This window comes from Pyricularia grisea (assembly GCF_004355905.1).
Source record: "Pyricularia grisea strain NI907 chromosome Unknown Pyricularia_grisea_NI907_Scaffold_1, whole genome shotgun sequence".
NCBI classification, from domain to species: Eukaryota; Fungi; Ascomycota; class Sordariomycetes; order Magnaporthales; family Pyriculariaceae; genus Pyricularia; species Pyricularia grisea.
Genome location: NW_022156716.1, coordinates 8,233,777 through 8,256,892, shown reverse-complemented (window position 1 = coordinate 8,256,892; position 23,116 = coordinate 8,233,777). Strand labels below are relative to the sequence as shown.

Here is a 23,116-nt window from a genome sequence, read left to right as displayed (position 1 = left end):
CCAAATAGCTGGAAAAATAGGTAACTGTGGATTACCATGGTAGATGGGTAGATGGTACGATGGGGATTTAATGGAATCCGTGGTGGAGGGGAAGGGTTAATTGGTCGCAGTAATTTGCGGACTATCACGTGGATCCAGCGTGTGGCGCACGCACGGTACCTAAAGCCCTGAGCTTGAGCTTTAAAATATCTGTCTCACATCTTTACCCCGCTATGCAACCGAGGCACACCGCGGGTGACTCGACCGCGCTGCCGGGTCTGATGCTGAAAACCGGCATCATCATGGCGCAGGCCACACCTGTGGAAAAACGTTTTTTCACTTACAATAGTACTTACTTACTCGTTACGGAACAGCTGATCTCAAGAAGAGCAAGCACGTCGGGTTTGGTTGCACAGGTAGTGAACAGGCCTCGGAGCTGCTTGTTGGCAGCTTCAGATCTTTAAATGAACAGGAGGTTATTACACGCCAGGGTTCAAATCGCCCAGTTTAACCTTCAACCTCTGGTAAGGATGCCTAGTCAGGGTCGACAATTTCTCATTACGTGGTACGGCCGCGATCTATCATTAACATAGGGGTACATAAAGTCTATATGAAAATGCCATACAAATTGCATGTACGGCAGCAGGCCTTCAGCGCTTTAGCGGATTATGCTTTTGCCTGTCCCTTTATCTTCGATTAGTTCGTTCGATACATATACCTATGGGCCTCACTATGTACTATGCAATTAGACAAACGGTTTGAGAGGTGCATTAATTTAGGGCCCTTAATTTAAATGGAAAATCCTATTAAACATATATACCCCAAAGTGATAAATCGCGGCCGTCATGACAGAATGATCATCCATGACCCCGGCTAGCCTTACCAGAGGTCCAAGGTTAAATTGGGCGATCTTAGTTCCGGAGTATATAATTAACGTAACACTGTAGCAGATTCGTTTCCTACACCTGTTTAGTAACATATTTTCAATTTGGGCTTCTATAAATTGCAAAAGAATCATTTTAATAGATTGATTAGATGTTGATAAACTTTCATGTTACAATACATATACTAAATTATCATCATGATGCGGGAGTATACATGTGCCTGCAAATGGACACGCGGGCGCTGGATAAACATGTATAAAGGTGTGCTAACGATACTCTTTTCTTTCCCTTTCTTTTCCATTACATTTACCTCAGACTATCACATTTAACCACCTAGATCACAGTTTTTCAATAATTTCAACTAGCATCTTCTTAGCAGGCTGAAAAATGCGCTCTTACTTTTTGTTCTTCCTGGTATCAACGGTTATTTCATTAAGCCTCCACATACGTGACGAGGTTCAAATTGGCGATGTATGTTGCAGTACATACAACGTGACAGACAATGGTATCTGTGCTCCTTCCAACCAAAAAGCTTATTGCGTAAGATTTTCCCCTAATATATTCCGCAGTTTTATGGTGGTCCAGAGGATAGGGACCAATGTCCTAAAGGTGCCTATCCAGGATGTGCGGACTAAGTTCAAGCACTATTATAAACCATGGCACTATCAAAATATTTAAAACAAGCCCAATTCGATATGTTATACCGGGGAAATAAATACCCGTGGCATACAAGAGTTTGCCGTGGGAAAGGTGCCGCCAGCCGGAATTGATTAGCCCCGTTTTGGCGAAAACAACGAGGGGCCAGGTGCCTTCGCGTCGGCAAAAATTTACCAGACTGTGCCTATAAAGGTGTGTTGACCACAGGAAGGTTGTGCACCGGAGGCGGGGACCTCGAAAGGAAATAGAAACGGATAAAAACCATGTCTTCAATCAATATATGGTTGGGGGTTCAAGTCAGATATCTGTTTTTCACTGGGGACCTACCTAGTCTAGTAGACTTTTTGGATAATTGCGGGGCCGTTTCTGTCCGTAAATTTATTAAACCATGCGAAACCCCATTACATCCTGGTGACTAGGTGGGGTTCGAGCAGCAGGCATCACAAACAGGAAACAAAGACACGAAATTCGCCAGGCCAATTAATTCCAAGACCAACAACCAACCACAACCCGTTGGCATCCAACCAGTCACTTACCTACCTACCTACCTACCTTAGGTAACCACCTAGGTAATTAACTGTCCTCGATGCAGCCCTCCGAGGGTGTGGGTTCCATCATTACGGCCAATACTGGCGATAGTGAGGGGCCCGCTGGTACCTCGGGCCAAGGGTTTACTTTAGCAAAAGACGCGACTTCAAGTGGAAACCAAGCTCTGGAATTGGATTCCCGCAGTGCCACTCATCATCAAAAAGTCATCCGGAAGCGGCGAAGGATTCCACGAGCATGCGACGACTGCCGACGAAAGAAGATAAAATGCGACGGAAAGCAACCATGCACAAGCTGTGCAGAATTCAGCTCCGGTAGAGTAATGGTCTACTACTACCACCTAGCTTACCTACCTGTCTAAACAATCATCTGTTCGCCATATGAATGGAAGGAACATAATTAATTGACCAGAATCCCTCGCTATAGGATGCACATATAATGCTCAAGTCATTCGTCCAGGTCCCGCCAAACAGGAGGAGTTGGAAAAAAGGCTCCTGGCCGCCGAATCCATCATTCGTCGCTATCTGCCTCAGGTCGATCTGGCAAATTTGGGCAATGTGTCGCCCATGATTGGACCCGAGCAGGCGCGCGCTCAATCTGCCAGCGCCGATGATGCCGCAGATGGTCCTCGCTTTATTCCCTTGGTTGGAAGTGCCGACCAACTCGACTTCACCGATTCAGGGGAATACCAATTTCACGGCATCTCTTCGGGCGCTGCCTTTTTGAGTCGCATCTACCAGCATCTTCCAGGCCTCCTGAGGCAAGACTTTCAGATGCCGTTTCTGCCGCGGCCCAGTCGTCCGTTTGATGCGAGACCTCTGGAACTACCAGTGTACTCGACCAACCCCTGGAGGCAGGCAAATCATGACTATTCTCAGCTACCTCCGCGTGATCTCGCCCGCTCCCTTTGCGAATGTGCGCTCAACTGGGGCTCGTGCCTCCTCAGAGTTGTTCACGCGCCTACATTCTGGATCATGGTCGATACGCTCTACAAAGAGCCCACGCAGCTTGACACGAGCCAGCAACGGCGATCTGTTGGCCTGCTATTTGCAGTCATGGCTTTGGGATCCATGTATGATGTCGACGAGAACGATCCCAAGAACCCAGATCACTATGCCGTCGCCATAGAACGAGGGTAAAAGTCAAATCACTCCTCGAGAAATCTGTGTTAGATCCTGTCTTTCTGACCACCTGCTTTTCCTCAATCCAGTCACAAATATTACACCTCGGCAAGGCTTTTCTTGCAGGATATAACCGAGTGCTCCGACATGATCACTCTGCAAGCTATGGTCTTCCTAATCCAGTTTCTGCAGGCGACCGGCAACCTCAATGGCTGCGATACCTTAATAGGCATCGCCCTACGCTCCGCCTTGCGCATGGGTCTTCACAGAAATTTGCCTCACATACCTATGTCACCCATCAAGGACGAGACAAGGAGGCGGGTTTTCTACACGATACGGCAGATGGAGATCTATTTGTCGACTACCCTTGGGCTACCCATCATGCTGCAGAGCGGAGATGTCGACCAGCTTTGGCCCACCGAAGTAGACGACGAATACATTCTAGAAGACGGGATCAGGGCCCCTCCGCCAGGCACGCCTTCATTTTTTGAGGCCTTCAACGCCCACCTGAAACTGATGCGGATGCTTGCCCGCGTCGTGGAGCATCTCTACCCACCGAAAGAGACGAATAAAGGGCCCGCCGATGTCACTTATATGATCAGCTACGCCAGGGTCCGGGAGATGGAACAGGCCCTTCACGACTGGCACGAAGAACTAGCAGAAACCTGGCGTCCCGGATCTGAAGAAAATACAGAAATCAGTCGGTACGTGGGTCAAAATCGGTCGACGCTTCTCGACCGTATGCCGAAAAAAAAAAATCCTGCTCTTTGTGCAATATTTGATAGACCTTCTGACGCGGTTCCATACAGGGTTCGAATCCAGCTACGATTTGCTTATGCTCACATTCAACTCATGCTTTACAGACCATTTTTGCAATACTATTCACGGCGGGCATCAGCAAACGAGACGGCCAATGAGCGCTGCTTCGCCCTTGCCACCGCCGGGATCAACGTATGCCGAAACATCATCCACCTTGGGCTTGAAATTCGACGCCAGGCAGTTCTGGTGGGCCCATACTGGTTCATCACAAACACTCAATTCTTTGCCATCCTGGCCCTGGTCTCATATGTACTGTACAACCATGATAAGCCCGAGGCACCCAAGCTGTTTGCCGAGGCGAGGTTGGGAAAGGAGTGCATATCGGACTTAGCTCAACGGAGTCTGGCTGCCGATCGGGTTACTGCCGCTCTGAATGTGAGTGTCGTCTGCCCTCCCCAAGTTGTCAATGCACAAAAGCGCGAAAAGGAAGTAGTGCTAACATATTTTCGCTGGTATAATCTCAGTCACTTTTTGACAAACTCCCAGACCGGCTATGGAGAACCGACGGCCAAGCGTCAACAAACAACTCAGATTTCGACTCGAACGCCCGGCCTCCTCAAACCGACAACATCAGCCCCCCTGAGCAGGCCAATGTGCAGACAGCAGCCTCGGTGGAAAAAGGCCCTGGTAGGAGCTGCTCTGCTATCCATGAGGATGAACCAGCCACACATCTTGACGCTTCGATCCAGAGCCAAGAACAGCAGCTGGCGCCTGAGAACTTGATGGACTTTCACCTGGAGAATCCGTTTGCGTACCCTCTTTTTGCAGGAGACAGGCCGGAAGATGATGGATTTTCCTTGTTGGAAGAAGATGGACTCCAGCTGCCATTTTTCGATCTGCACACGGATCCGGCGGGCCAGCTCCTGCAACCTCAAGATCTGCTGTTTGGCATGTCTACAGATCAAAATGATCCTCTGTTTCCGTTTCTATGAGGGCTTGCACGATATAGGGTGGAAATAGTTTTTTATCATTTTACTCACGAGTAGTGTGGCATGACACTCTTTTGAAATAAGAACCTTTGAAGAGATGGATATATCTTGTTTGTAATGTTGCAGGTGTGGGTATATGAAAACAGGACTTAGATATACAAGACGCACCACTTATTCTCAGTATTGCATTTTAGAGGGAAAAGCCAAGGGTCAGGTAACAATGTGAAGCTACTTGTCATGCAACCCACGACCAGCTTCACAAACCTGGATAGAACAACCCCACTCCGATCTGAGGAACTGCGATGCAGTAAGCCTCCTGGATGGCACAGGGTCGAGCATGGAGTAGACGACGTTGCGACATTCGTCCTAGAACAAGTTTCATCAGCCAACTTGCCCAGCATGTCTTTTGCCAGGACAGGCAAAAGAAAATAATCAAGCGCAGAACCTACCGTCTCCAAGGCCTCCAACGGCGCATAACCCTCTTCCAACCGCCTACCGAGGACATATCTGGTGTAGCACTCATCGTTGTCCATGGCGGCGTACCAGAGATGGCGAAACAGCCGCATGAACATGTAAATGACGCCGCATGCCCAAACATCGGCGGCCGGGCCGTCGAACTCGTCGGCGGTGTACTCCTCAGGGGCTATATACGGCCTGGAGCCTCTAGCTCCGGCCACCATCAGGAGGCGCTTTTTGCCATGGCCATCGTCGTCGCCATCGAGGTCGTGGACGAACTGGCTGCATCCGAAATCGCTAATCTTGAGCAGGCCGCGGGCGGTGAGCAGCAGGTTCTCGGGCTTGAGGTCGCAGTGGGCGATGCCCAGCGAGTGCAGGTGCTCTACGCCGCGGATCAGCTGCTTGGCGAAGCAGTCGGCCTCGACTCGGCCCAGGGGACCGGCGTCCTCGACCAGCGACGACAGCGTCCCCGCGGCGCAAAACTCCATGACCACGAAGAAGGCTCCACGCTCTTGCAGCAGCTCCAACGTGCTCACGACGTTGACGTGCCGGCCGACGCTCCTGGCGATTTCGAACTCGGCCAGGGCCCGCTCGCGCGTCTCCTCGGTCGTCTGGCCCGTCCTCCGGTGGAACTCCTTGATGGCGAAGAGTGTCTGGTCCTGTCGCCGGTGGTGGATGCTGACGGTGCCGTACGCCCCCTTGCCGATGGCCTTCCAGCGTCGGCCATATTTCTGCTCCACCATCTGCTGGGATATCTCATCGCGGGCCCCGTCGTCGTCGTTGGTTGTTGCTACCAGTCGCTTTGTTGGGGATGATTCTTCTATTGCCGTCGGGGTCGGCTCCCTGTCGTGACCTTTGAAAGCGAGACGGGAAAACATCTGGCGCATCCGATCCGAGTCCTTGCGCACCAGTTTACTCCATGGTCTGGGCCCCCAGGGCTTGGTCGTCGAGTTGAGGACATGGCGGTGACCGCCTGGCAAGTCAGCATCTAGATGGATGAATTTACTGGACTCATCGCTGGCCAATAAACCTGCAATACATCAAGGATAAAAAAAAAACGTTTGACACGGGTGTTAGTGTTAATTTGCTATAAGTGGTAGGTAAGTTGTTGTTTGACAAACAAGTGATGAAATGATGAACTGACCACGAGACATCCCTAAGACTTTCGATTCCAGTCCAGGGCAAAGCCACAATTCTCTTGGGTAAGGTTAGGTAGCAACAGCATATCGCTTTTTCTCAACTTAGAGATCTCGCCAAGCGGGACAGGACATGTGCGTGTATCATGCCCGGTCCCTTATTTGCTCCTCCCCGATTTCTCTTGGTATTTTTTTATTCGCAAGCTCCATCTTTTGAGTCTTTTTTTTTGGATTTCGTCTTCTTTCCTCTCACCCGTTTGTTATCTTTTTTTCTCTGCAGGGCATGACGCGCGCATTACAAAACCTGCAAGACCATCGAGAACAGTCTATGGAACAAACACGCCCGTAGAAAGTGCCTGATGATTGGCCTCTTGCGGGATACCAGAGCCACGCGTTAGGGCTTGGCAACTCTCTTAAGTCCGCGTTTCCGGCTCCAAGGTCTTTCATTGGCTGGAACCGGATGATCGGAGTTTAGGTGTGGATACCGTGGCGACCTATCAATACCCTGCCGGGACGGTCCGTGGCCAAGGCAGGCTTGTGATGACCTTGCCCTCTTTCTTTCTAGTTAGCATGCTATGCATGCACCCCTCTCAGCTTAGACCTCTGACCACCTTATCTTGTCAGCAAATCTGGAGGGCTTGCAACTCGCTTCGGTTTGTTTTTATTTGGGTTTACTTTAATTTGTGTCTCCTCTGTTGATATTCCCTCCCCCGTAGCCAACCAGAATCGGAAGAAAATCCGAAAGGAAACTGCACGCGAGGGTTTTTATGTTTATGTATGATGGAAATGTTCTGATTTTATCTAATTTAATTATTTCCAAAAAAAACAGATCATTTTCTTTTGTTCGTTATCCGCTACAATGACTAGATGATACAAGTACTTTCTTGGCACTTGGTGCTGCGTCACCCAACCATGTGCCCTGAAGATCACTTACTAACCGAGTACTGGATCATTATATCCTCATCTTAATCTCCTTGAACTCATCCTCCTTTCGTAGGTGCAAACTATTGTGACATCTGTCCCGAAGTGTATAGTACTTTGCACCCTGCTCACAATCTCTTTCCGTCCTTGCAGCTTACAGTCCCCTAGGTCACCCGCAGCCCACTAGGCCCTTATTCCGAGATGGTCAAACTCCAAAGCGCCTTGAAATCGTGGAGGCCAAAACTAGACTTTATTGGACTGCACTGTAGGGAATTGAATCCAAGTCGCATTCCCTTTGCCTTTTTGTTCTAACGCTGCACTCTTGTCCAGATATTTGGATTATCTTCTGCGCCATCTTGGGGTTCATAGTCATCTATCCACATGGCAATGTTCCCGCCATAGACGCGCTCTTCTTTGGCGCAAGTGCCTCGACAGAGTCCGGTCTCAACACGTACGTTGAAAGTTCCACAAATCAGAGACAGAATATTTTAACTGATGGCATTGTAGAATCGACCTCAAGGATCTCAAGATGTACCAACAAATTTACCTCTATGTGATCCCCATGATCACAAACCTGGGCTTCATCAACCCATTTGTGGTGGCCGTCCGGATATATTGGTTCAGAAAGAAGTTGAGGCAAATGAGTATGCACCCATCCTGCTTTCAACATCGCTGCTGGACCGTCGACAGGAGGCTGAATTGCTCCCGCCAACCCAACCATTAGGGCCATCGATTTCACGACCAGACCCCGAGGCTGTCGTCTTGGCGCTGCGAGGTCACGAAGATGCCAAGCCAAGGCAGGAGGAGCCAAGGCCCAGAAGCCCTTCACTGTAAGTAAATGGCCCTTTTTATTAGGATTCAGAGGGCTCTCTCGAGCGCAGCTGTCTGATAACTGTTCATCAGTAGAGATGTGGCCGTTGAAGACGACGAAGACGAAGTAAAAAAGACGAGGCTGGATGGGGATAAAACAGGCCCAGAAGCACCAGACACGACTTATTTCATCCCACCTCCTCGAGAACGTGACAACGGTAAGGGCTTTTTCATGCAATAGCTAGCGGCTTTATGACAACACTAATTCCTGCCTACATCACCACCGATGACGATGCGAGCCATGTTGCTGACCATCTACTCAGGGCAACCATTTGTGGTTGTGGATTCGCGCAACGATGACGAGATCCGACCCGCACCGGCAGACAATATGGACAGCGAAGCAGGAGTCAGACTGCGACGGCCCATGACTGCCCGCGACGGCCCAGCGTTGACTACGGCTCGATCTCTTCAGCACGCAGCCAGCTCCGTATTTGTCCTGGGGCCCAATAAGGCAGGGCGAAGAAACTCTGTCAGCTCTCGGGCTCCGGCGACTAGCAATCTTCCCGCACTCTCCCGCCAGGTGACGGTTGGGCGAAACTCCAAGTTTTACAACTTGACGCCGGAGGATGAGGAGAAGCTTGGAGGCATAGAGTATCGTGCTTTGAAGGTGCTGCTCAAGGTTACAGTCGGTATGTGACTGACAGCTAATGAAGCTATCTAATATCACTACTCAACTACCGACTAACTGACAAAATTCAACCCTTCGCAGCATACTTTTTCGGACTACACTTACTTGGTATTGTTTGCCTTGTTCCGTGGATTCACAACGCACCGGCCAAGTATATCGACTGGCTAGCAGAGAACGGTCTTGACAAGACCTGGTGGTAAGTTATCCGAGATCTGGCTGCGTGGCTCACACTAGAGTGCTTCTTTCTCCGTGCTAACGAGCCTCACAGGGGATTCTATTCGGCCCAAACCATGGTTGACAACCTCGGCTTCACCCTTACACCAGATTCCATGGTGACATTCCGAGACGCGACGTGGCCAATGCTGATCATGACCTTCCTCGCCTTTGCCGGAAACACACTCTACCCAGTCCTGCTGCGTCTGACAATCTGGATCATGAGCAAGGCCGTCCCGGCGCAGTCCTCAACCAAGGAGGCGCTCCAGTTCCTGCTCGACCACCCACGACGCTGCTACACGCTCCTGTTCCCGAGCGGGCCGACGTGGGTTCTGTTCGGCATCATCGCGGCGCTGAACCTGATCGACGTCGTGCTCATAATCTCGCTGGACCTCGAAAACCCCGCCGTCAACGACCTGCCCATGGGTCCGAGGGTGCTGTCGGCGCTGTTCCAGGCCGCCTCGTCGCGGCACACGGGCACCTCGACGCTCAACCTGGCCCTCATCAACCCGGCCGTGCAGTTCAGCCTGTTGGTCATGATGTACATTGCCATCCTGCCCATCGCCATCAGCATCCGCGCGTCGAACACGTACGAGGAGAAGAGTTTGGGAATGTACAAGGACCAGGAGCTGCCGGACGAGAACGACCCGTCGAGTTACGTCGTGATGCACTTTCGTAACCAGCTCAGCTTTGATCTCTGGTATATTTTCCTAGGGACTTTTTGCATATGCGTGGCCGAGTCGCAAAAGATTGCGGACCCTGCAGAGCCGGTACGTTTTCTGCCTCTGACTGCTTTTGCCTTGTTGTCACTATTATACTCTTTTGGTATGACTTAAAACCTATTCTGAGAAAAGTATTTTCTAACCAGACTTTTAACTCCAGGCGTTTTCGGTTTTCTCCATCTTTTTCGAATGTGTTTCAGCATAGTAAGTGTTTTTTTTCTTCTTCTTTTGTTTCCGCTTCGCTCAACATGCCCAACAAAGCCTGAAAAACATGCTAACGGAAAATAAAAAAAAGTGGCACCGTCGGTCTTTCCCTCGGCCACCCGTCAGTCTCGGCGTCTCTGTCGAGCCAGTTTGGAATCTTTGGCAAGCTGGTGATATGCGCCGCCATGATCCGCGGCCGTCACCGTACCCTCCCGTACGCCATCGACCGCGCCATCATGTTGCCTGGCGAGGGCAGTGATGACGGGACTGGGCCTCAAGGCGATGCTGCACTTCGAGCTCCAGTCAGGAGTGGAAAGGAGGCAAAGGATTGAGCATGATGTTGGCGGGTGATGGGAATCATTTTGATGTTGGCATAGCCCTGGTATCGTTATAAATTTGTATGAAAGCTTCCGAGTTACTATGAAAGCGAATCTTTTCAAAATCTAGCAGCAGCCATCCAGCCAGTTGGCTGATGCGTCTGAGACAGAGAATCGTTTAATCATCCAGCTGTAATTCTGTTCTCGCCTTTATTCCTTGTCAGGGACTTTCATCTCAGCATCGTCTCGTTCGTCCAATATAAAGGGAGCTAGCTGTTGTAACTCTTCTCCGCTCATTTTCGTTGAATTCTTCACGTCAATGATGTCATTTGCTTCTCTTTGTAGCTTTGTTTCAATTCTAGACGGTGCCAGTTCTGAGACGAATGCATACTTTGCTCAAACTTGTCGTGTCGTATCTAGCGGGACATTCCTTTTCCTTCATGACAACAACTTTTTGCAATATTCCGAGAGCCATCCCAGTGATGCCAAGTCGGTGATGCATGCCATGGAGACTAGCGAAAATAACGCATATGAAAACAAACGAAAAAAGAAATGGGTATATATTCGCCGCACTGCATAAGCTTATGGGATAGGTCACTGTTCACATCGTCGACTGAATGTTCAAAGCGGTCCAGTTTCTAACTATGCGTTGTACGAAGAGGTTGTGCAGAAGGCCGTCTTCTATTCGTATGATGAATCTGGCCTGGATTTGTTATCTATGTCTCATAGCTTACAAGTAATTTTTGGCTTAGTGCGACTATTTGTGTTAGTCCGACAGTATATTAGTATGTAAGCCACAATTGGCTTGACATCAACATATCCAGCCAGCTAAGGCCTAAGGGTCAGCGTCTGTGGACAATGATTCAAACCGAGTCACGCTATTTAATTACGTCCCACAAAAGCTTGAGAGCATTCCAATATACAGTCTTGAAACAGACGTGCTTTGAGAATCTGATTATTCTCTTGCTCTAAAAGAATATATCCATGTAAGTATCCTCTTCTACTTTCGTCTTGCAACGGCGCGAACATTCAAAACCCCAATGTTAATAAGTCGACGAATCCCCTTCACTTCGTCCTCGATTATGACACTTTCTAACCCACCCCAAGCCGCCAGCCCCGCCAGAAAATCTTCAAACGGCATGATCTTCTCCGGACACTCCACCCGAGGCGGATTGTTCTGTAGGCCCTGGAGCAGAATCTCACGGTGGAACCAGGCCAGTACGAGGCCCCACATCTTCAGCAGGTGACCAGCAGTCGATCTTTTGTTGTTCCTTGGTCGTAGCATTAGCAACGACTCGTTGTTCTTGTCGTGCAAGTCCTTGTTGGCAACGTGCGAAAACTCAATAGCCATCCACAGTGGATCAAGCTCTGGGGCCAGGATCTTGGTTCGATTATACGAGATGGTTTTGATCTGATCGTGGGGTAGCGGGACGACATAGTCTCCATACGCCGAGAAAGGGTTGTGATGGGTGCGGAAGTGATCGACGAGCAAAGGCGCGAGAACCAGTTGCTGTTGGTCTCTTGGCGGGTGGCAAGCCGGGGCCCATTTTGGGATGGGCGGATCCGACAGGTCAAAGAACTCGGTACAGGGCGTGTAATCGATCACGTATCGGGCATAAGTCTCGGACCAGGGCCTCCTGTCTCGACGGGGCTCTGCTGAGTGTGGCAGGAGCTCAAAGACCACTGGACAATCTTTTAAGATCATCAAGTCAGTTATGTTTTGAACACAAGGTGCCCATGAGTACCTGGCTAGATACCTAGGCAGGTAGGTTGGTGCACAAGACATGCAGACGAAAAACAAAAGACGGCCAAACACAATCAATCACTCACTCATATACGTAAATTGTCGAACCATGCATACGTCGACGAACTAGTTGAAGAAGCTGGCCGAGACCTGGCGCTCTCCGGCACCCCAAATTGCCTCAGTGGCCATCATTTCCATCTGATCGGTGAAGGCAAGGAAGGTATGGGCGCGCTTGAATGTTATCGGAAATGGCATGTTGACCAGACAGCAATCTATGAGGCTGCTGCGCCTGATCCTGTCTTGCCGAGTCATCTGGTTGAAACGGGGATGGATATTGAAGAAGCGCATAAAGGAAATGATGAAGTTATCTTCGTTCATGATGATGCCGGGTTATAGAAGGGTTACTTTGAGAAAAGGGGGCTTATTTATGATGGACCGGAGGCTGATTAAAACTTGGAAAAAAGTTGACTATCAATGTTGTTGCAATCACAAAGCGAAATTGAAGGGCCTTCAGCTTGAGCATTACTCTATTATACGTAAAGCGCGTTGCATGATTTGGTGGTACCTGGCTTGTCGGGTAAAATAATTTTGGTAGCAGGTACTTATGACAGAAATTGTTGACATAAGCTCATTCATTCTTCACTACCTTAGGTACATATTGTTTGATGGCATCCATTCATCGGAACTTCAGAAGGAGCGAGCAAATGCATTCATTACCAACAGGCAGTGACCCCACCTGTTCGCTCCATACCTCGTTTTGAGTAGAGGGAGCGAGGTTGCTAAACGAGGAGCTTGACTAAAGCAGCTTAGGAACGAGCCAATAACGAGGTTAAACGAGATACTGGCCTAGTGCCCACCCCCCAGCTTAGGTTCGCGGCTTTTCCCATTCTGGGCGGAGACTTTTCTCAAACAAGCCAGAGCTGCCAGCCAGAGATACCACCGCCCCAATCGTTACGTGTCTGTGGATCAGTCATGGCACCTTATCACTAAAGCTCTAGTCTAGGTCTAGATTATTATTAGCCTGCGCTTTACTTAATAACGCACCTTGCGCTCACTGTTAACATTCACGCTCGAAATCTATAAACCATCGCACATCTCATTCATTCGTTGTCATTTATTTTGCCACCAACTCGGTAGGCGCTGATTTTACGCTTAGACTAAACGGCTTTTTTTTTTCTTTTTTTTTTTTCTTTCTTCTTCTTTTCTTCTATTGCCAACCGTTTTACTTGAGATGAATTCGACAATGCCAGATGGATCTGCAGCCGGGGCGGCCGCCTCCGACGCTTACACCTATAGTTTATACCACTACAATCCAAGCATCCCTGGCGCAATCGTTGTTGCTGTGATTTTCCTTCTCACAACGGTTTTTCACTTTTGGCAGTTGATCAAAACTCGCTGCTGGTTCATGATTCCTTTGGCAGTGGGCGGAATTCGTACGTTTGCAGGACGATATTTTCCTTGGCGACCAAAAATCAGCAAGAGTTGAAATACTAACACGAAGCTGTCATGGCAGTGGAGGTAATCGGATATGCGGGCCGGGCAAAATCGGGCGACGAAAGCCCTAATTGGACACTGGGCCCATACATCATTCAAGCCATTCTGTTGCTCGTGGCGCCGGCTCTTTTTGCAGCCACGATCTACATGGCGCTTGGGCGCGTCATCCAAAGAGTCGACGGCGAGAGTCGCAGCTTCGTTCCGCTCCGATGGTTGACAAAAATCTTTGTCACGGGCGATGTTCTCTCATTTTTCTTGCAAGCTGGAGGTCAGTTTCAAGAAGAAGCTTACAAAAAGTCAACCCCAAGATATTCTACTGACTGACTGCGTAAAACTCTTTTGATAGGTGGTGGATACCAAGCTGTCGGCACCCTAGAAGCACTGGAAAATGGTTCCAACGTCATCATTGCCGGACTTTTCGTCCAGCTGTTCTGTTTTGGTTGCTTCATCGTCGTCTCCATCGCCTTCCATATGGCCATCAAAAAGCAACCCACCCGTCAATCATCAAGCGACATCCCTTGGCAAAAACACCTCAAAGCGCTATACGTAGGGAGCGCCCTAATCATGGTTCGATCCATATTTCGCGTCGTCGAGTATCTTCAGGGGTTCAGTGGATATCTCCTCAGCCACGAGCCATACTTGTATGTGTTCGACGCCTTGCTCATGATATGCGTCATGATATGGTTCAACTGGATTCATCCTGGGGAGATCTTGAGCCCTGTGATTGGCAAAAGATGGAATGGAGATATCGAGGAGGACTGCTCTAGCACTCAGATGTCATGAGTATTAGACACACCACACATAGCAGCCAGAAGCAGCAGCAGTCAGTCGCAACGGCCTTGAGGGAAAACTGCAACTTTCAAACGATCACTACAGTAACGGTGCCCCCCGCTTTGCCAAGACGAAAGAGATTCACAGTTGATCTTCGCGGCATGATATTGGAGGATTGAATCTTGTAGACTATTTTGTTTTATAGCGAGGTTAAATACCCGACCATAGATTAATCCACAGGGTACGTTACACCCCACTGATTATCATTTATGCCCCATACGCCGTCTTGATACCCTCCAACTCGTTGGCAGTTAGAGGAATGATGGTGCCGTGCCGCGGCGTCTTGGGATAAGTAAAGTTTCGATTGAGGGTCCAACTGCCCGATGCCAGATCATTCGACTCGAGAGGAACGTAGCCGTCTCCACCAAACTCGTCCACCAGCAGAATGAACCGGTTCCCGCCCCTGACATCACCCGGGTTCGCCCTGAAGATGCAGGGTCCCTCGACTGCTTCCGTGCCGGCATTAGTGCCGATGCAGCTGGCCTCATGCGCCCAAGCGCCCAGCTCGGCCGTCAGGTTCTTGCTGCTCTCCTGCACAATGTCGGCGCAGCCGTCGGTGGTGGTGGCCTTTGTGAAGCGGTGGTAGGTGCCGTCGTCGGCCCGGATGACGGTGCTGTCGATGCGGCCGTGCGGCGGGTCGTCCTGCCAGACTCGCGGGGCGGAAAAGGTCACAAAGTCGTCGGTGGTCGCGTACACCATGCGCTGGTACGTGATCTGACTCCGGTTTGGGTTCCCCTCCGGGTCGTCGTATATCCCCGACGCCCAGTACACGACGTATGTGGCCAGGTCCGCGTCCCAGTAGGCCTCGGGGGCCCACGTGTTTCCGTACGTCTCGGGAGACACGAGGACGTGGCGCTGGTTGGAAAATGTGACGAGGTCCGCGGACTCCCAAATCTCCATGTGACGACTTCCATGGGTCTGAGCATCGCCCCAGTTGGTGCCGCAGCCGATGCAGAGGTCAGTGGCCAGGATGTAGAACTTGGAGCCGTCGTGGGAGCGCATCACAAAGGGGTCGCGCAGACCCTTGTCGCCCTGTGTCGATTTGAGGATGGGCTGGCCCTCATTAAGCTCCGTGAAAGAGAGTGCGTCGTTGCCATTGCTGGCAGCGAGATAGATTTGCTCATCGCTGCCTGTAAAGTAGAGGAATGCATAGCCCTCCATTGCGTCAGCCGTGGCACCAGCTTGGGCGGCGGGATTTGGAACCGCGCCTATGCCCAGGGCAAGTGTTGCCCATGCAATCGCACGGTTTAGCATTTTGGAGAGAGTGCAGCCAAAGGCAGAAGGAAAGGAAGCTACAAGAACGCCCGCGTGGTGAGGGGAATGAGGTGAGATGGCAGCGCCTAGGCTGGCTTTCGAGCTTATTATACCCCAAAAGCATTCATGATGCAATTTTGTAGGCAGCGGGCAAGATGGCCTCATCAGGTATAAAAGGAGTCAAAGCGTTTGCGGGGAGTGTTTTACCTATAACAAGTATCCTGGTAGGCTGGCACATTAGACGGATGCCGCCTACCATCTATGGTACTGCACCATGCGTATGTATTGATGTTTTCCGAACTGGTATTTGCGGGGTACATACAGCCGCTCCAATCTCTGTCGCCTTTCCCCGTCATAATGCGACCTTGTAGTCAGGCACAACAGGGAATCAACCCCTTTGGTCCATTTTTAAGGCCATTTTATGCTTGCGGGCATGTCGGTAATCGTTGTCGATGCCGGGCTGCGCTATGACATGGTTCGATAAGGGTATTTTGGAAGATGCAGTTATGTGTGTCTAACACACGCGAGGGAGAATATATAAATTAGGATTGTCTTGATGGAAATGTTTTCCACTGACAAGTTGGGCGTCTTCCGTAGACGGGGACATGTCTTGCATGCATTAATTGCCTTATCCTGTTAACCCGACGACCAGTTCAATATGCATCTCACTGCGTATCTTGTGCCACTTGTGGCCAACTGGGGTTGCTGGCTCACTGGGGTTGCTGCTTTTACCAACCCCATCAAGACGGGTAGTGATCCCCAGATGGTTTATCACGATGGAATGTATGATCTGGGTTTTCTTTTCTCTGCAATTGATCCCTCCATGTTCCCTCAGATCCGAGAAGTTAAAGCTATCTGCAAAGGTACTACCTTACCTCAACAACATGGACCGACGTCCAAATCGCCGCCGCCTCCACGATCGAGGGTCTCAAGACCGCCACAGCCAAGGTCATCTGGTCGGATCGAACATCGGACCAAAACCGGGCTTGCAACTTTTGGGCACCCGAGATGCACAAAGTTGACGGTCGCTGGCACCTCTTCTTCTCGGCCAGCGTGTGCAACCCGGACTGGGGCATAGTTCTCCCCACCCTGAGGGTCTACACCCTGGCCGGCGGCGTCGAGAATCCGCTTTCCGCAGAGTACGAACTCCTGGGGCCAATCACACCTCCAAATTTCACTGATGGAATGCTTGATGCGGTATGTTCAATCTGCCGCTTTGGCGGGCTTTTTGCCACTGGGCAACTAACTTGGATGGGTTCGCTTTGCTAAATATGCACTACTTGCAACCCTCACAGACGCTCTTTGACATGAACAATACGACCTATTTTATTGCAAGACAATATCTAACATCTCTTAAACCTTGATCCATTTTCTTGTAAGCATACTTACATTTCTGCCCTTGTCTAGTACTCGTCCGTCCACGCCCCCAGAGCCCAGCCGGCGCCTCCCTCTGGATCGCCAAACTCCTCTCTCCGACGAAATGCACCAACGCCACCATGATTGCAGCTCCCGAGTTCGACTGGGAAAAGTCTGACTCGGCCGTCCTGGAAGGCCCGTACGGCCTCGTGTCGCCCTCGGGCACCAACTACATCGTCTATTCGGCCGACTCGTGCAACACCCCGGCCTACAAGCTCGGAGCACTCCGTTACGACTCGTCGACGGGGGGTGACGACCCGATGAATCCTGAATCGTGGAGCAAGCTGCCCGACCCCATCTTCACCACGGGCAACGGTCTCTACGGCCCCGCCCACAACGCCTTTTTCAAGAGTCCCGACGGGACTCAGGATTGGCAGGTCTTCCATGCAAACCTGAACGAGGGGGATGGGTGTGGCACCACGCGCAAAACTTTTATCCAGCCAATTTCCTGGAGTGATGACACACCCGACATGGGTGTGCCCTTGCCTGTCGGCACTGAGATTACACCCCCGTCGGGCCAGGGATTAGCTGCTTGAAGGTTGTTTTGTTTTAGTTTTTTTCCTCCCTCCCCTTTCGACACTAGTCTGACTAGAACTAGTCAGACAGGTTCGACCACAGCTTGCGTAGAGCTGAGTTCGTCTCGTTGAAACCGTGGATCTTATCATCAGACGAATGCATCTACGATGTCTTTTTCAGGCGATCCTTCAATCCCAACATCAAGCACATGAAAATACGGTGTAATTTTCTGCGGTAGAATACTTCGTCTCAAGGTTAGTTCCTGGAAATTCGAGACGGAGAACTAGTTGGACTCTTTTACGCAGGGCGCAACCCTCATTCAATCCCAACAACCGTAGCTGCAGCTTGAATCCACGGCCTCCAGTAACTGCCAAGTATGTCGTCCACAACTTCTACTATTTCCCTGCCCCAGGATTCGAGAAACCAATGTCCATCCATCATGTGGAAGAAGGCTCCAAAGTAGGCAAAAAGGACAAGCGCAGGCGGCTGCCTTTGATGCAGCAAGGTGAAGTATCTCTCGGGGGCAAAGTGTATGAAAGCCAACGGTCCCGCCCACTCACGATTGCAGTCCCAGCGGCTCAGGGTCTCGGCGTCCATGGTTTGAAATTGGAGCACGTACGCTCGGCACTTTCTCAGGATGTGTAGCGCCTCATCGTAGACGTTCATGTCAGGGTTGCTGCTATTCCTCCACACTTCGCTTACGCGCCGCAGCTCTCCATCCATCAGGTCAGCATTATCGTCGCTGACTTTCAGCTGCTCCCAATTTCCCATGGTGAGCAGACCGCCCATCCTTCGGTCGAGGAGAAAGTGGTAGTACGGGCCCAGCACGGCGTCGACGCCGCGGACCATGGGGATCCACTCGACGCCGAGCAGCCGGTCCTTGCGGGAGCGCTTCTGTCCCTGCAGACTCTGGTTTCGAGACCCCTCTGTCCGGCCCGCCAGCTGTCTGGAGAGGGCAAAGGTGTAGAGGATGTTGAGTACGGACCACGCCAGCAGGCCCTCGCTATTTTCCGCCGTCAGGTGCTCGACCACGTAGTGGAATCCCGCAAGGGAGTTCTCGTGGTGCAAGGCCGCCTCCTCCAGCAGGTCGGACCCACCCTGCGAGCCATCGAGATAGGATTTGTGCAGGGCTGCCAAGGCAAGGATGGCGTGGGCTACGAAAGGGTACTCGAAGCCGACCTGTGGAATCGCGACCTGCCATAGATGGTCGATGTCGGGCGACTTGAAGATTGACCTGCTTGTGGAGACGGTCCAGTGGTGCAGCAGAGCCAAGTCTCTGATGCCGAAACGGCCAGACGGGGCAGGCGCATCGTTGCAGGCTTGGGTTGTAGTCGTGGTCGTATTTGGAGTCGAGGCGGAGCTGGGGGTCGAGGGAACATGCGGAGAGTTGATGAGCTGGCTGATTGCTACGGTGCCGGGGGAATGACCACCGAGTCGGGCACTATCGGAAAACAGAGTGGAAGTGGCGCGCATCCGGGGCGATTCGCCATCGCCGGTAGTCAACCTTGCGGAAACCGTCTCATCTGGATAGCGACACGACTCATTGCGACGGAGACAGGCGCCACAGCGAGGTCGTCCCTCGTCGCACTGGACGGTTTTGCGGTATTTATCAGCAGGGTGGTGATGGATTCAGGAAACAAATGCATATATATGGGAGAAATAAGGAAAGAAAAAAAAAAGAAAGAAAAAAAACGGTCGCTACATAAGGTAAGGTAAGGTAAGGCAGGGACAGGAAGTGCGTAAGTCTGGTCTGGATTTACTTTTACTCGGCGGACCCGGCATTCAAGGCAACCCGTCCGTGACTTTCGGTGCGCCCTCTTTTTTTTGACGGGTAACTGTGCAGCTAGCGACGGTTCGGACATGACATGGCCACCGGGGAATTGGTTCGGGTCGGACCCAGAAAGACGCGGCAAAAGAAAGGGCTACCTATCACGGGGAACGAGGATTATTTGGTGGTTTGAGAAGAACGAGGAACGAGACAGAGAAGAGCGAGCGAGGGAACAAAGTTTGAACGAATCTGGTCCTAGAAACTAGTTCTAGTCTAGAACTAGTGTGCTCAGCCACACCCATACCCTGTCGGTTCCCCTCCGTCACCCCACTAAAACGAAATTTACTGCTAAGCTAGCACAGCCCTACCCAAGGTACGTACTGTGCATTAAGCTTACATTTTGCATGCTGTCAGTCTACAAGTAGATAAGCGGGCAGGTTTCTAAAGAGATAACTAAGAAAGCCGTGGCTACTATTTTTTTTTTTTTTTTTTAAATTTATGCTAAAGTGAATCTTCTTAGTGAATATAGTAAATGTAGACTCCGAAATGTTTGTCTATGTTGCCGACCACTGCAATTACGATTCCAGACTTCCAGTTGTCTTTTCGCCGAGCGTTGGGTCGATACGCAAAACAAAGTTGAAGAAAGGGTATGATCTATATAGTCAGGTTTTATTCACTCGCCTTTTGTTTTGTTTCAGATTAATGGCACAGAACAGGTATGAGAGGGCTATTCGGGGAAAATAGAAGTTTCATGGGAATTACCCACCCCCGACATGAAAGATCATCGGAAACATACTGCTCTCACAGATAGGATGGATAAATTGGATGACAGAATATTAAATATCACCCACCAGGGGCAGACAACCGGTAGAATTTAAAAATATCTTGGGTTTGGCCATCTTGGCAATATATTTCCCCCCCTTGCTTTTTTGTTGGCCAAAACACCTTAGCACCTTCCGTTACTCTGCACCGAATAGCCTGAATCGCCGCCAGTGACGGACAAACCGCAAGAGTCGGTGCACTTAATAACAAGTCCACCCTCTTTTATGGTTCCTGGTCCAATGCAACAGCCTTCGGCCTGATCTTTTCCATTCCCATCGAGTACGGTGAATTTGCAACCTATAGCAGCAGCTCCGGTAACGAAGGTTAGGGCAGCGAAGTAGATTGCGGCGAACTTCATGTTGTGAATAGTGAGTTTGTTTCTGGGTTTGATAGGTAGTCTGTATTTCTGAGAGATTAGCTTCATCGTGTCAAATTTGCTGGCGTTATGGGAAATGTTTGGATGAATGGCTGGCATTGAATTTGGAAGTCGCCTACCTTCAAAGGAAAAGAGTTCTTGGAACGGTGAATATATTATGTGTGGGATGAGGTAGATGTGGTGATTTGGTGATTTGTTCAAATTACAAATTATCGTTGGGGGTGGAAAATGAAAGGAATTTATAGATTTTTGATTTTGTTGTTGAGTTTCAATAATGAAGTATGATGTTGTGGTATCATGGGCTTGACTTGACCAGATGACGACAAATCAGTCGGCTCTGTGACGGACCAAGTCTAGGAATTCAAAGCCGATTTTGCCCAAGGTATGGGTGAGAACTTTCAATTATTGGTATTATTGTTCCAATGGTGGCCTAAGATACTTCGTAGTTGACTCGCAGCGTCTGCAGCTCTGACAAGAGACGTGAAGCAGACCGATCCCCTGCAGGAAACAAATCAATGGAACACTGATCGCCGTTTCGAGTGCTTGACGCTCACCTCTAGACTAGTAAAAAGAACCACAGCATAAATCTTGACAAGACATGGAACAGCAGGAAGCGCATGACTGAAGTCGTAAACTTACCAATTTTCTTTGTTTCTTTTTTTTTTTTTTTTTCGGAACCTTCTAGCCCCTGACATGTATCTCGGAGGGCCATCAGTCATTTAGCAGCTCAAATCCAACAACACCTCAAAGTTTCCAGTCTTTCAACATCAATGAAGTAAATATTTCGCAACGTTAGTAAGTACCTTACCTTCATTCCATACAAATAACCCTAACCCTACTACTATGTACCATGGTAGAAATCCCAAGCGACCAGGGTACCGAACTTCAGATGTTTCCAAGAGGACGATACCCTGTTAAACAAAGGAGGGATCCACCGGACCTTTTTTTTTCTCCTTTTCTTTTGTCCCCGAATGGGTGCTACAGCCTACCCTCGGGGTGTATGACTCTTGTAATACGGGTCATGACTCTCAAACAGAATTTATTTCGATTGACCAATCGCCACTTTGTTGATGCCAGACAATCATCGGGAGTATCTACCTATTTAGCGTTACACTTGGGGTTGTACCGTACTAGGTACTTATATGGCCTCGAAGAGGGGGTTGCATAATCGTGGTCTTACAATTTGGTTTTGTCAGTAATTTCATGTAGGGTTGTAAATTGTAAATATATTTGACTCAAAGTACTTTTTGGAAATGTTTTCAAGGGATATCGCAACGACCCCCCAGCCCCTTTCCCCCAGAGCCAACTTTTTTTTACTTCATGCTTGATTTGTACGCTAAAATTCCTCCCTAGGTACCTACCTTACCTACCTTAGATTAGGTAGGTAGTTAGGAATTAGCAAAGAAAGCCGGGATTTTACCGATGAACGAGCTTGGTCAAGTGCTAACCGAGGTGCTATGTACGGAGTAAACAATGTGGATGATGCTCGACATGGGTACCCCGCAATGTTGTCACTATCGAACCCCGGCTATGGTGCTGCTCGCAATAACCGGACGGTATAAATTAGTTGACAAACTTTTGTTATTACACACTCTTAAAATTACTGGGTTGAACAGCTGAGCCTTGGCAGCATCTTTTTTTTTGTGGGGATCTGGCCCGACAAAGGTTATTAAAAATGACATTGTTTCACCCATCTCCAGACAAACCAAACCTTTAGTCTACATCTCCTGCTAAGCTAGAGCTGTGGTGTCTGTCTTGTGTATTCATTTACTCGAGAAAATCATGAATCTGAAAAGTTTGTGCTTGCTAGTGGTCCTGTCCGCTACTGCCGGTACGGCTCAGCTTGTCCCTGGGTTCGATGCCCCGCCTGTCGAACATCGCCCAAAGTTTAGATATTGGTAATGCACCCCCCCGCCACACCCTGCTTTCATCTGGTACTTGTGGATATGCTCCATGAACATTTCAAACTAAAAACGTCTCAACAACACGACAGGCTTCCCGATGCCGACGTTGACCATGTCGTCTTGGCAGATGATGTACGTCAACTTAAAGATGTCGGCGCCGGCGGGCTAGAATTCGTCCCATTCTACAACTACGGGTACGGCGGCCCTCATCTGAATCAGTCAGACGTCTACGCCTTTGGCAAACCTGCCTTTGTCGACGTCTTTCGAACTACGCTCAAGGCAGTCAAGGAAAATGGCCTCATCATGGACTTTGCTCTCGGCGCCAGCCAGGGCCAGGGTGTCCCCTCGGAGCCGCTCACTCCGGGTCTCGCCGTTCAGTTGGTCTACGGCAAGACCATCATCAAGGGTGGGCAGCAGTTTCAAGGAGAGCTTCCCGCGGCGAACATCGACTGGAACGAGGAGTTGGGTTTTGTGCAGGCCCAGGAAAAGTTTGGCGGAAACCTTCTTGTTGGTGTGTCGGCTGGTGCTGTAAAGTATGGTAGGTTTGCTGAGGGTTACGAATTTATTACACTCCTCGATATCCCCCCCC

General features: G+C 50.0%; 10 protein-coding genes across 10 annotated transcripts in view; 5 read left to right on the top strand and 5 right to left on the bottom strand.

Annotated features, from left to right (window-relative positions):
* Positions 1-1,967: 1,967 nt before the first annotated feature.
* Positions 1,968-5,530, top strand: PgNI_02518 (uncharacterized protein). Its single transcript, XM_031122583.1, has 6 exons — positions 1,968-2,380; positions 2,493-3,201; positions 3,277-3,891; positions 4,051-4,381; positions 4,471-5,310; positions 5,394-5,530. The coding sequence occupies exons 1-5, from the start codon at positions 2,107-2,109 to the stop codon at positions 4,936-4,938; spliced, it is 2,397 nt and encodes a 798-aa protein (XP_030986090.1). The 5' UTR covers positions 1,968-2,106; the 3' UTR covers positions 4,939-5,310; positions 5,394-5,530.
* On the bottom strand, positions 5,164-6,545 carry PgNI_02517 (uncharacterized protein; the record flags this gene model as incomplete). The annotated part of the gene is made up of 3 exons (XM_031122582.1): positions 5,164-5,301; positions 5,385-6,421; positions 6,536-6,545. 3 exons carry the CDS (start codon positions 6,543-6,545, stop codon positions 5,164-5,166), a joined length of 1,185 nt encoding a protein of 394 aa, XP_030987411.1.
* Positions 6,546-7,649: 1,104 nt separating this feature from the next.
* Positions 7,650-10,417, top strand: PgNI_02516 (uncharacterized protein; the record flags this gene model as incomplete). The annotated part of the gene is made up of 10 exons (XM_031122581.1): positions 7,650-7,713; positions 7,779-7,899; positions 7,956-8,092; positions 8,173-8,278; positions 8,352-8,476; positions 8,582-8,947; positions 9,028-9,142; positions 9,215-9,929; positions 10,042-10,085; positions 10,177-10,417. 10 exons carry the CDS (start codon positions 7,650-7,652, stop codon positions 10,415-10,417), a joined length of 2,034 nt encoding a protein of 677 aa, XP_030986092.1.
* A 985-nt stretch (positions 10,418-11,402) lies between these two features.
* Positions 11,403-12,803, bottom strand: PgNI_02515 (uncharacterized protein; the record flags this gene model as incomplete). The annotated part of the gene is made up of 3 exons (XM_031122580.1): positions 11,403-12,094; positions 12,241-12,272; positions 12,790-12,803. 3 exons carry the CDS (start codon positions 12,801-12,803, stop codon positions 11,403-11,405), a joined length of 738 nt encoding a protein of 245 aa, XP_030987412.1.
* Positions 12,804-13,241: 438 nt separating this feature from the next.
* Positions 13,242-14,646, top strand: PgNI_02514 (uncharacterized protein). Its single transcript, XM_031122579.1, has 3 exons — positions 13,242-13,579; positions 13,660-13,908; positions 13,987-14,646. Exons 1-3 carry the CDS (start codon positions 13,378-13,380, stop codon positions 14,421-14,423), a joined length of 888 nt encoding a protein of 295 aa, XP_030987413.1. The 5' UTR covers positions 13,242-13,377; the 3' UTR covers positions 14,424-14,646.
* A 32-nt stretch (positions 14,647-14,678) lies between these two features.
* On the bottom strand, positions 14,679-15,725 carry PgNI_02513 (uncharacterized protein; the record flags this gene model as incomplete). The annotated part of the gene is made up of 1 exon (XM_031122578.1): positions 14,679-15,725. One exon carries the CDS (start codon positions 15,723-15,725, stop codon positions 14,679-14,681), a length of 1,047 nt encoding a protein of 348 aa, XP_030987414.1.
* A 658-nt stretch (positions 15,726-16,383) lies between these two features.
* Positions 16,384-17,677, top strand: PgNI_02512 (uncharacterized protein; the record flags this gene model as incomplete). Its single annotated transcript, XM_031122577.1, has 3 exons — positions 16,384-16,508; positions 16,589-16,922; positions 17,156-17,677. 3 exons carry the CDS (start codon positions 16,384-16,386, stop codon positions 17,675-17,677), a joined length of 981 nt encoding a protein of 326 aa, XP_030987415.1.
* PgNI_02511 (uncharacterized protein) lies at positions 17,311-19,831 on the bottom strand (the record flags this gene model as incomplete). Its single annotated transcript, XM_031122576.1, has 3 exons — positions 17,311-19,244; positions 19,418-19,579; positions 19,823-19,831. 3 exons carry the CDS (start codon positions 19,829-19,831, stop codon positions 17,973-17,975), a joined length of 1,443 nt encoding a protein of 480 aa, XP_030987418.1. The 3' UTR covers positions 17,311-17,972.
* A 540-nt stretch (positions 19,832-20,371) lies between these two features.
* PgNI_02510 (uncharacterized protein) lies at positions 20,372-20,605 on the bottom strand (the record flags this gene model as incomplete). The annotated part of the gene is made up of 1 exon (XM_031122575.1): positions 20,372-20,605. The coding sequence occupies one exon, from the start codon at positions 20,603-20,605 to the stop codon at positions 20,372-20,374; it is 234 nt and encodes a 77-aa protein (XP_030988368.1).
* Positions 20,606-22,405: 1,800 nt separating this feature from the next.
* PgNI_02509 (uncharacterized protein) overlaps positions 22,406-23,116 on the top strand; it is a gene marked incomplete at its 5' end in the record, with an annotated part of 3,436 nt that continues 2,725 nt past the window's right edge. Inside the window, 2 exons of the mRNA XM_031122574.1 lie at positions 22,406-22,521; positions 22,617-23,065. Of these exons, the coding sequence (XP_030987325.1) occupies positions 22,406-22,521; positions 22,617-23,065 (565 nt within the window). The remainder of the gene's footprint in view (positions 22,522-22,616; positions 23,066-23,116) is intronic.